The 12,867-nt window shown below is 34.5% G+C and overlaps 1 protein-coding gene across 3 annotated transcripts in view; it reads left to right on the top strand.

The window, feature by feature from the left end:
- Positions 1-4,771: 4,771 nt before the first annotated feature.
- Positions 4,772-12,867, top strand: part of ACVR1C (activin A receptor type 1C) — a 39,687-nt gene continuing 31,591 nt past the window's right edge. For all 3 annotated transcript variants that reach the window (XM_060105725.1, XM_060105724.1, XM_060105723.1), the window contains exon 1: positions 4,772-5,000. In XM_060105725.1, the coding sequence (XP_059961708.1) occupies positions 4,847-5,000 (154 nt within the window). In that variant the 5' untranslated portion in view covers positions 4,772-4,846. The remainder of the gene's footprint in view (positions 5,001-12,867) is intronic.

Raw genomic sequence — 12,867 nt, 5'->3', positions numbered from 1 at the left:
TCAGCGGCCATGGCTCACGGGCCCAGCCGCTCCCCGGCATGTGGGATCTTCTCAGACCAGGGCACGAACCCGTGTCCCCTGCATTGGCAGATGGACTCTCAACCACTGTGCCACCAGGGAAGCCCTGTAATCATTTTTATAAGGAGCTAGTAATGCTTCCAAGAGAAAGTATCAGATTATGTACTTAGAAACTTACATTTAATACAAAACTTAAACAAACTGAAAGGTAAGGTTATTTATACTAGATGTAAGGCACAGGATATTGACTTTTATTTGACCACTTGTCTCCTCAGAAAATATGTAGGTAGAATTTATTTTAAAAGATAATTAGGACAATAAAGATCAAAATATCAGTTGTCCATTGTTAAGTAATTATTAATTTCTTTTTGCTGTATTAAAATTAAATTTTATTCTAAAAATAAAATATTTTCTTGTATATAAAATATAAATTTTATAATAAGTTATGTTTTATTCACCATTGCTAGAAAGTGGTGAGGTGAGAGGATGGTTTCTGTACCCATCTTTTTTTTTTAAATATCAGCTTTGGTAGGATAGAGACAACATTGTTTGAGTAGTCTGATGACTACCACATAAATTCAGTCACTTGATCTTTTTGAGCCTCATTTCATTATCTGTAAAATGGAGAGAGTGGCAACTAATTCCCATGGTTGCACTGGGAATTATATGCAACGATAAGCACACATGAAACTAACATATGTTTAGTTATTGAGTACTTTATGGTTGTCTCCACTCATAGGACCCATATCCCTTAGTTACTTGCCTTGATTTCCAGGCTAGGCTTCTCATGGAAATAGAAAATTCAAGGAGACTCTGATGAAGAGTCTAGCAACAAATGGTTTGAGACTGTGTGTCAGAAGAGTTATTCTTCCCAACTTCAGCCCCTTAAAATATGAGATTGAAGAATAACCACAGTGGGGTAGGTTTTTTAATTGTAGAAGAGTTTTCCATATTTTGTAATTGTAAATTTCCATAAGTTTTAAATTCATAAAATTGTAAAATGTTGGCACTCTACGAGACTTCAGGATTTCTAGACCCACTGCCCCTCCCTTGGTTAATTTCCCATTTTTCAGAGGAAGGCACTGAAGCCCTATAAGGTTAACTATCTTCTCCAAAGCCAATCAACAAGTGAGTGACAGAGCCAGGACTGGAAACTTGGTCTTTTCCTGAAATCTTTATCTGTACTATCACAAGACCACCCTTCTTTGTGACCACTGGGGATCTAGCCTGGACCATTAAAAGAATAAGAACATTCAACTCACTCAGCTGTGCAGAAAGAGATGAATTTCTTTGTTATGCTTTTTATTTTTATTCTTTATTGGAGTATAATTGCTTTACAATGTTGTGTCAGTTTCTGCTGTACAATGAAGTGAATCAGCTATATGTATACCTATATCCCCTCCCTCTTGGACCTCCCTCCCACCACCTCCCCCATCCCACCCATCTAGGTTGTCACAGAGCACGAAGCTGAGCTTCCTGTTCTTTATAGCATGTTCCTGTTAGCTATCTGTTTTATGTATGGTAGTGTATATATGTCAGTCCTAATCTCCCAATTCGTCCCACTCTCCCCTTCCCCCACTGTGTCCACATGTCCATTCTCTACATCTACATCTCTATTCCTGCCCTGCAAATAGGTTCATCTATACCATTTTTCTAGATTCCACATATATGCATTAATATCTGGTGTTTGTTTTTCTCTTTCTGGCTTACTTCACTGTATGACAGACTCTAGGTCCATCCACATCTCTACAAATGACCCAATTTCGTTCCTTCATATGGCTGAGTAATATTCCATTGTATATATGTACCACATCTTCTTTATCCATTCATCTGTCATTGGACATTTAGGTTGTTTCCATGTCCTGGCTGTTGTAAATAGTGCTGCAATGAACATTGGGTACATGTGTCCTTTTGAATTATGGTTTTCTCAGGGTATATGCCCAGTAGTGGGATTGCTGGGTCATATGGTAGTTCTATTTTTAGTTTTTTAGGGAACCTCCATACTGTTCTCCATAGTGGCTGTATCAATTTACATTCCCACCAACAGTGCAAAAGGGTTCCCTTTTCTCCACACCCTCTCCAGCATTTATTGTTTGTAGATTTTTTGATGATGTCCATTCTGACCCGTGTGAGGTGATACCTTATTGTAGTTTTGATTTGCGTTTCACTAACAATTAGTGATATTGAGCATCTTTTCATGTGCCTCTGGCCAACTGTATGTCTTCTTAGGTGAAATGTCTATTTAGGTCTTCTGCCCATTTTTTAATTGGGTTGTTTGTTTTCTTGATATTGAGCTGCATGAGCTGTTTGTATATTTTGGAGATTAATCCTTTGTCCATTGCTTCATTTGCAAATATTTTCTCCCATTCTGACAGTTGTCTTTTCATCTTGTTTATGGTTTCCTTTGCTGTGCAAAAGCTTTTAAGTTTCATTAGGTCCCATTTGTTTATTTTTGTTTCTATTTTCATTACTCTAGGAGGTGGGTCAAAAAAGATCTTGCTGTGGTTTATGTCAAAGAGTGTTTCTCCTATGTTTTCCTCTAAGAGTTTTAAGCCCAGAGATAAACCCACACACATATGGTCACCTAATTTATGACAAAGGAAGCAAGAATATCAATGGAGAAAGGACAGCCTCTTCAATAAGTGGCACTGGGAAAACTGGACAGCTGCATGTAAAAAATGAAATTATAACACTAGCTAACACCATACATGAAAATAAGCTCAAAATGGATTAAAGACCTAAATTTAAGACTGGACACTGTAAAACTGTTAGAGGAAAACATAGAAAAAACATTCTTTGTTATGCTTTTTAAATGGTCTGTGCACATTAGTTCATTCAGTCTTTATGGATTACAATGTATTTTGATTGTTTCATAGGACACCAGCTTTAACTCCTCCAGTAAAAGAAGACAGAGTCACTAATATTTACATAGTAATTCCTATGAACCAGGCATTATTCTTAGGACTTTATGTAGATTAACTATTTTATTCTCCATAATGACACCGTGAGGAGGTATATCTCAACTTTCATATAAGGGTGTGGAAGCACAGAGGAGCCAAGTAATAGCCATTGAAGGCTTTTGTCAGGTTTGAATCAGAAGGTGCTAGAGAGAGGGAGATTCCACTGTCAGAAGATGCCTGGGTGGATGGATCTTTATTATATGAGCTCTCTTTTATGCAAGGAGAGTGACTTAAAACATTTCCAAATCACCTAGATTTTATATATCTAGCTCTACTGAGTCCCAATCAGTCTACCTTATTAGGTTCTACCATAGCACATTAATATCAACAAAAGATTATATTTATTTATATTGATAACCACTAGAATAAATAGAAGAGTAAGCTATTATGCTTGATCCAATGTTGATGAAAAATGGTATTTTATTTCATGATTGTAAGCCCCTTAGCATGTAGTAATAAACATGTTTGTAGGGATGGTATTTTACTGTTCAAGAACAATTATCAAAAGAAGAGATAATTTCTATTGATCACTATATGGTTTGTTCTTTCTTACACATGCAGTTATATAGGAATATTATCTATATTGCTTACATTGGTATTTGAAGTTGAGTATAAAAATAGCCATTTATGTATCAAATATTTTACAGGTATAAAATCAGCTCCAATTTGAGCAATTAGAAATTTAAAGACTTTAATTTGAGAAAAAAAGATTGTATGGAAAAACTTTGGACATTCAGAAATTGCAGGGTGCTGTTACGATTTAACAAAACCTTCATTAAAGTAATGATACAAAAGGCTTATTCAGCATTGTTCTATTTAAAAACAATTTAAATAAAATTTGAATAAATTACTCACAATCACTGGACTATTCCAGTGGTTGACGTGATGACAGATATTTAACGTCAGAACAGAAGTACTATACCACTTTGAACATGTGAGTTAACGTGGGGTGTGTGTGTATATGTGTGTGTGTGTTTATTAAGTAGGGAATGTTGAGAAAACTTGAGAAGGAAACATTAATTTAGCAAAGTCTAATTTTTGAAAGTTTTATTGATGCGAATATATTAAATTCTACTATTGATGTGTTTTGCTCTACTGAATAGATGTGTTCATTAAAGAAAATTGCCTGAAGGTCATGGTCTATGTTCAAATGACTCTCATTCTGAGATGTATTCTTTAGTGAAGAGGGGGAAGTATAATGGCCCGTCAATGCCTTAAAGGTAACTGTGACAATACAATAATGTTAAAGAATCACAGAATATAAATGTGAAGAGTCACACTATTTTTTAAAGCTCTAAATATCTATGGTTAGGTTTGGGTTTAGCACATTCACTTAACAGTTTAAAGGAGAAATTGTAAATGAACAGAATACACTGGACTGTTCAGTTACTTAGCTCCTGTAACAGCACTTATGTGCTACAAGTGATGCTGGACAGCGCCCCTAGGTTGCTGTGTTACTATATCCTAGCATTTCATAGAAGCTATTGATTTAGGAATGAGCTGGTTGAGCTTAAAAAGGAGGGATTTACACCATGGATGAGAAAATTGTTTCAAAATGTATTAACAACTGAAGAAATTGCTTGTAAAAATATAAGCAATAGTAAATGATGATTGGGCAACCCTTCTGATACAACACGTTGCAGAGAGGGAGTAACAGCTTTAGCATGTGTGTCTATCTAGTACTATTTAAACCCTCTCTCAAACTTCATAAAGATTGAATTTCTCTATTCAAGTATTATGAAATAAATTTGCATTATAGCTTCCTAAAGCTTTTTGCCTTACCTTTTCCAGGTTTGAAGTGTGTTTGTCTTTTGTGTGACTCTTCAAACTTTACCTGCCAAACAGAAGGAGCATGTTGGGCTTCCGTTATGTTAACCAACGGAAAGGAACAGGTGATCAAGTCCTGTGTCTCTCTCCCAGAATTAAATGCGCAAGTCTTCTGTCATAGTTCCAACAATGTTACCAAAACGGAATGCTGCTTCACAGATTTTTGCAACAACATAACTCTGCACCTTCCAACAGGTAAAGGGTTTATCTTTGTTCATGCCAAATTTAATTGTACTCTTGGAAAGTTATATACACATGATAGAAATCAAACTGTTTTATGTTTCTTTAAATAAGAAAATCTGTTTTACAGTTCTCTCTCTCCCTTTTTTTGTTTTTGGTAAAAATCTCTAGAGCCTAGTTGAGGTTGATTTTTAAAAAATTTCACAAGACTGTCAAAACATTGACAACAGCATAACAATTTTGAAGAAATCTGTACACATGAGTTGTATTTTTTGAAGTAATTAATGAACCTAAAGTAAAATATAAATTTTTATGGATTCTCTTAAAGGAAAGAAATTAAAATGTATACCAAGAAAAAAGAAGAGAAAAAAGAGCAAAACAAAAATAGTAGATTGCCAACTTTTATGGAGACAGAATCTTTTTTTCATGGGTAACTTCTGCATATCTTCTTTGCCTACACTCAAGTGAGAGCACTCATTAACAGAAAGACAGATAGAATGGAATTTGACCCTTCATTATTGTGCAAATATATTCTTGCCTTTCCCCCAACTTCATGGAGTTTTATCCTAATTTACAAGGTACAAAAATCTTAATCTGGCCTTTTATCAATAATCTGGAGTCTGAAATTTTGGGGGCTAGTAAGAGGCAAGTAATTCAAATTAAAAACTAATTTACGACATGAAAATATCCTGCTTGTAGATTTTTTCAGTATGTTAACATCTATACACAAATACATATTCTTCCTCACAAATGAACATTTACATGTACTGTTATCCAATCTCAGATGTTCATATATCACCATATTCTAATATAGTATTTTTAACCTATTATTATTATTATTTTTAATAAATTAAACTGTTCTCCCCCTTTTTTACTGGAGAACGTTTATGCAAAAACTTGACATTACTTCTACAAATGAAAAACCAATTTACTTGCCATAAATAAAAGGTAACTAAGTAAATAAACAAACAAATGTACTGACTGCATTACAGTTAGGTATTTTGTATTTTCTTTTTGTTTAAAAGAGAAGACAGTGGTGTTACAGACATACTAACATGAAATGAGTCCTTCTGATACATAATCAGAAAAACTAAGAGAACTAGAGGAGAAATTCTTGTGTGATTCCATGTTATTAATATCATGTTGGTTTTCCACTCCAATTAATCTCAAGAACCCTTAAAAGTCATTTAATGAACCACCCCTAATACTTGTCCCATTCTTTGCGAAACACTACTCTGAAGCATTATCCTATGTGTTACAACCTCAGAAGTCATACTTGGCATATTTCATCCCCCAAAGCTACTAGGAGTCTTTGATTTTAGACCACAGTTATTTTGTCTCAGATTCCATAGACCTCCTTGGTTTGATAGTGATCTGGTATCTATTCTGATACCAGAATTTTTCTTTCCTTATATCTTCTCCCCTGGTTTTGGTGGACCAGAGAACCCTAAAATGAAGGTCCCCTATATTTGATGCTAGTCTTCCCATGACCAAGATCCAAAAGATTAAGGAGGGGAAGGAAAGTCTCCATATTAGGCTGTGGCAATGACCTCTTTAATGTGTCTTCTCAATAAAGAATTATCCATAAGACCATGTTCTGCCAGTCAGTATGGGTACAAGACAGTACTTTGACTGCAACAAAAGGTCTTGGAGGACAAAATGGTTCACATGCAGTTGGGCAAATTAAAGGTGCTTAGCGCAGCTAGGATGTGGGTCCTTCCCAGCCCAACTCTAAACTCTGTCTAACTACTGAGATGCCTATGTTCTACCTTCAAGTCCACTTGGAAACCAGACTTTCTCTTTAAAAAATCAATTTTATTGAGATATAATTTAGATATAATGAAATGCACACATCTTAAGTGTACAGTTTGATGTGTCTTGACACATACATTTATGTAACTGCCACAACATTTCCATTACCTCAAAATGTTCTCAGTTAATCGCCACTTTCACCAGGGCCAGGAAACTGATCTATTTTCTAATAGCTGTAGATTAATTTTTACTGGAGTTTCACATAAAAGGAGTCCTATGGAAGATATAATTTTGCACTTGGCTTCTTTCACTCAGCATGTTTTTGAGATTTATTCATGAAGTTGGGTATATCAGCAGCTTGTTTCATTTTTACTGCTGGGATCCCACTGTATGTTTTGTTCTTTTTACACTTTCATCCACAATGGGTATTCAGGTTGTTTTCATTTGGGGGCTGTTACTAACAAAGCTGCGATGAACAATTGAGTACAAGTCTTTGGAGATATGTTACCTTTCTCTTGAGAAAATATCTAAGAGTGGAATTGAATGGTCAAATAATAACAATACGTTTAATTTATAAATCTAATCTCCCAAATAGTTTTCACACTGCTTATACCATTTTGTATCCCCAACACAAATGTATGATAGTTCCATTTGATCCATATTTTTGTCAGCACTTGGTATAATCAGTCTTTTTAATTTTGGCCATTCAAGTGATTATATAGTGGTATTTCATTGTTTTTTGTTTTTTTTTTTTTTTTTTTTTTTTTGCTGTACGCGGGCCTCTCACTGCTGTGGCCTCTCCCGTTGCGGAGCACAGGCTCCGGACACACAGGCTCCGCGGCCATGGCTCGCGGGCCCAGCCGCTCCGCGGCATGTGGGATCCTCCGGGATCGGGGCACGAACCCGTGTCCCCTGCATCGGCAGGCGGACTCTCAACCACTGCGCCACCAGGGAAGCCCTCATTGTGGTTTTAATTTACATTTCCCTAATGACTAATGATGATAAAGTATTTTTTCTTGTGCACATTGGACATTTGTGTTTCTTTCTTTATAAAGTGTCAAATATTTTGCATATTAAAAAAATTGGGTTATCTTCTTATGGTTGAATTTAAGAGTTCTTTATATATTCTGAATACAAGTCCTTTATCAGATATGTATATTATAACTATTTTCTCTCATTCTGTGGATTGACATTTTGCTTCCTTGAAGGTGTCTTTTGCAGAATAGAAGATCAAAATTTGATGAGGTATATTTTATCTTTTTAAAAATTATTAATGGTTCACATATTTCATGTCCTGGGAAGTCTTTATCTATCCAAAGGTCATAAATATTTTCTTTTATGTTTTCTTGTAGAAATTTTAACGTTTCAGCTTTTACATTTAGGTCTATGTTCAATTTAAATTTAATTTTTGTTATTATGTGAGGTTAGGTGGAGTTTTATTTTTTCCACATGTATATGAAGTTGTTCCCAGCATCATTTGTGGAAAAATCTATCCTTTCAATTACTTTGACCCTTTGAATGAAAATAAAGTGACCATGTATATGTGGGTATATTTCTGGCCTCTATATGTCTATACTTATGTCACTATCAAACTTTCTTGATTATTGTAGCCTTATAGTAAGTATTAAAATCAGGTCATATGACCCCTCCAACTTTGTTCTTTTTCAAAATTGATTTGGCTATTCTAAGTCCTTTGAATTTCCATTTAAATTTTGGAATCAGTTTGACAATTTTCACAAAAATATGATGATGAAATTTTTATTAGATTGAGTTGAATATGGATTATTTGGAGAAAATAGTCATGTTAATAATATTAACTCTTTTGATCCATGAACATAGTATGTTTTTCCATTTATTTGGTTTTTCTTCAGTTACTCTTAGTGTATTGTAGCTATCAGAAAATAGGTCTTATACATATTTCCTTGAATTTATCCCTAAGTATTGCATGTTTTTAGATACTACTATAAATGGTAGCATCTACCATTTTAATATATCAATTTCTAAATGTTAACTGCCAGTATATGAAAATAAAATTAATTTTGTATATTGACCTTATATCCTGTAAGCTTGTGAAAATAGCATATTAGTTCTAATAGCTTTTTAAAAAATTCTTTGGCATTTTCTACATACAGAATAATCTTATCTGTGAGTACAGACAGTTTTACATCTTCCATTCTGATCTCTATGCATTTTATTTCTTTTTCTTGTTTTTTTTTGCACTAGCTAGGATACTAATATGATGGTGAGTAGGCGTGGTTAAAAATCCTTGCCTTTTTCCTGGTTCTAGGAGGAGTGCACTCACTCTTTTACCATTAAGTATGAAGGAAGGTGTTTTTGTAGATCCCTGTTATCAACTGAGGAAATTTGCTTTTATTGCTAGTTTTGGGAAAGTCTTTTTTAAAATCATGAACGAATATTAACATTTTTCAAGTATTTTCATGGATTTATTGATATTATAACATGACTTTTCTTCTTTAGTCTACTGATATGATGGATTGTCTTAATTGGCTTTCAAAGTTTACTTATAACAGGGAAGATATGTATTATCTAGCCAGTTAATTAATATGTCTACAAAAAATGCTATGTGACATTTAATTGATATAAAGTTTCTTTACATAAACTAAAAATTTGTTTCTTTTAGTGACATGGGTATGGTAAATTGACATTGAATTGAGTAGGATTGCATGTGCAGTCATCTTGTGTTAGGTTGTTCTCTCTGTGAGGCAGCACTGAATGGTTATTAGCTGTGTTTGGAACAGCAGCTGTTGGAGAGGAGTTGGGAACCTCTAGGCTGAGCTGTGATACAGCCAGTGCCAAGAACTCTGCTGTTTTTGTGTCATCAGGTGAGTGTGATTGATATCCCCTGCTCTGCCTAGTAGGAATTTATCAATTTCAAATGTGATCACATGTATATGAAATATATAAAAGCACTCTGAAAAGTAGACAGTGTGATATTTCCATAGTACTTAATACTCTGCATCACATTCATGGGTAAAATGGTAGAAGAAAAGGTTGGGAGGTGACCAGAACAGGTTGGAGAAACTCTGGGACTTCCCTTTTCAGTTCCAGCTGGAAGCTAAGTGGATCCTTGCGTCTTGGCTCTTTCATTCATCACCCCAGACTGTGGTGTCATTTCTGGATAACTGACTTCATGTAGGTACAGTAACCCACTCTTGTCATGTTTCAGCTGGCTCTTTTCTGTCCTTAGGTCCTGTTTGTGATGATTGGGCTCTTGCTTTGTTTCTTTGTGACAAACTTCCTACCTTGAATACATCTCGTGACTTTTTTCTCCCCCCTTCCTCTCCCTGATGGTGTCCTAGTAACTCTGTAACTGGAGATCTGTAGGCACAAACTCTTGCCCTCCTAAAAATCCTCTTAAGTGTTTGATTCTAATTCTTAAAACCTTAGACTAGCAGCTTTCTTACAGCTTTCCATTGTGGCACACAGAAAGAAACACATTTTATATAATTTTATATAATTTATATAATTTCCCCCAACCCACATGCACACACATCTGAAACAAGAATTTCACAAAATATTCTTACCCATAAAACGTACAAGGTACTCTGTGCTCTTTCATTAAGTAAAAATGCTGATCAGACCCCATAAGTTGTTTACATATTTACAGTTTAAGAGAGACTGTTTTAGTTGATATTTAAAATGTGGTAATTTTAAATGCAGCAAGGACATTTATTATTTTAATTAACTAGTTCAACAAACTATTAAGAATCTGGTTACTACTTTAATTTACAATGTTTTTCTTTTAAATGGCCCTTTAAAACCTTCTTACCCATTCATTTATAATACTAAATTGGATTAAAGTTGAATTAATTCAGATCATTGTAAGCAGGATTTGATTTAGATCACATTAAATTTGATCACTTGCCCTTAAAAAAAAGTACTTCCTTGTTTCACATTGCATGTGGGTTTAATTTTCAGGAGTTAATTTTTTTTGATAGAAGTAATTTTATAGTTTAGTAGAAATATAACATTAGAAAAATTGCTCATTTCCCTGAAGCTTATTGTAGTAGATATCTTTGATGTCACTGGAATGACCTTCCAAGTTCACCTATTATCACAAATATTTAGAGGGCTTTTTTCTAAGTAAACTTGAAAGGCAACAACCATTTCCAAAAACAGGCATGTATTTGACTAGTGCTTGGAGCTCATGTCTCTACTAATAGTAAATATGTTGTTATTTTCATTATACAAACATACTGAATATTTAAATATTACAATTAAATATAGGCTATGTAAATCAGTTAAGCAAGAGAAACATGTATTTTATATAGTGTAACCTAATTTCTTATTACTGTTTATTTTTAGACCAGATAAAAATAGCTCTTTTAAACTCCAAAAATATCTGCCCACCTTTCTGTATTCTACTTGTCTTGCCCTGACTCCAGTGACTCTAGATCTAGTACTCTCAGACTTCAGTAAATTTCCTGCACAGTAACTCATGCAGATTGACCACTCACAGCTTCCACTGAAATTAGGAGAGAAGCCACTTTGGTGGGAAAAATTCACCTCAAAAATAAATGATGTATTCTTAGCTCTTCAAGATCATTTCCACTTCAATAAAAAAAGGACTTATTTACCCAAATTAGTGCATACTTTTGGGGTGGAGGATGGGGAGGGGGGTTGTTTTCAGGGTAAACAAACAAATAATAAGTGAAAAAGTTCCATTCTTTTGGAAAATGTTCCAAAAGATGTTTGGGGTGTGTGTCCCTATAATGGGTTCTGTCTGTGAGCCCTCTAATAAGTTCTCACAGTTTCTTTACTGATTTTGTGTAAGTTGGGCCTTTTGTATCTATTCTTCAAGCTTCTTAAACTGTTTTCCCTATATTTTCTAATATTTGAGTCTCTGATAATTAATTAATAATATCTACAGCTTCTATGAGTTTGAATCTGCTGACTCATATTCTGGGTGGCTACTTTCCTTGCGTGTTTTGTAATTTTTGATTGTGCGTTCATGTTTTGAGAATCATATCTGGAGGAAACTTTTGATGCCTGTATTTAAAATATGTTCCTCCAGAGGAGATTTATATTAGCTACTGTCAGGTATCTGGAAGTGCTACCAACTCCAACCCATTCAGTGTTTTGATTAGGTTTTTTTTGGCCAGCATACACCATGAATTCTGGCTCTAAGCCTGCCTATATGGATGCACACTTATGGTGAGGACCTCTCAGAGAGATTTGGGTTTTCTTTTTGCTCTACCCAAAGTCAAGGTTGAGACAGACAAATAGATGAATATACACCCCGTCTCCCTCTGCAGAAATTTTCTATTTTGTTTTATTTTCAATGTAATGCCATTCATATTTGACTGATTTATACCAGGATCTCTGATCTGACCTTTCACAATTTCAGGAACCATGTTTTATTTCCTGATCTTGTTATATAATCTGATAAACTAAGCACTTAACTGCCAAGAACTGGCAGATGCCTCCAGGGTAAATGACAGTCCCAGTGCTCAGATACCTCCTTGGATTTGCATTTTATTTTTGGCTGCTGAGCAATTCATTAATTTTCCTACCAGGTTAATCATATAATAGAAAAAAGAGTTTTTCATTTATATTTTATTCAGCATTTTTGTGTGTGCTGTACTAAGAAGGGCTCTGTGGACATCTAAAGTGTAACTTGGCAGAAGTGGAAACTCCAGGATGGTTTATTTTTGAAATGATGCTGGCATAATTATCTATCCATCTGGAAGAAAACAGGGCTGTACCACAGTGTCATACCATATACAAAAATAAATTACAGCTTGATTAAATATCTAATTGTGAAACATAAAACAAGTTAAATGTCAGAGGAAAATTTAGGGAAAAAAAGGGTTTTTATGACTTTACAGTATGGAAGCTGTTTTTAAGTAAGACAGGAAATCCAATTGCTGTAAAAGGAAAAGACAGATATAATTGACTACAAGCAAACTAAAATAAAAATGAATAATAAAAGATAACATAAATAAAACCAAGATAAGTGAAATATGGGATAGAGGTATTTGTAGCATATATGACTGGAAAAAAATAACTATTTAAAAGATAAAGAGCCTCTGTGTCTGTGTGTGTGTGCATGTGCACATGCCTGTGTACATGACAAGGGAGAAAGTGGAAAGAGAGAGAAGGAGAGGGG

Source organism: Mesoplodon densirostris, chromosome 8 (assembly GCF_025265405.1).
Source record: "Mesoplodon densirostris isolate mMesDen1 chromosome 8, mMesDen1 primary haplotype, whole genome shotgun sequence".
In the NCBI taxonomy this organism is placed as follows: domain Eukaryota; kingdom Metazoa; phylum Chordata; class Mammalia; order Artiodactyla; family Ziphiidae; genus Mesoplodon; species Mesoplodon densirostris.
Note: the sequence above shows the minus strand (reverse complement) of the source record. Positions and strands in the feature narration are given on the sequence as shown.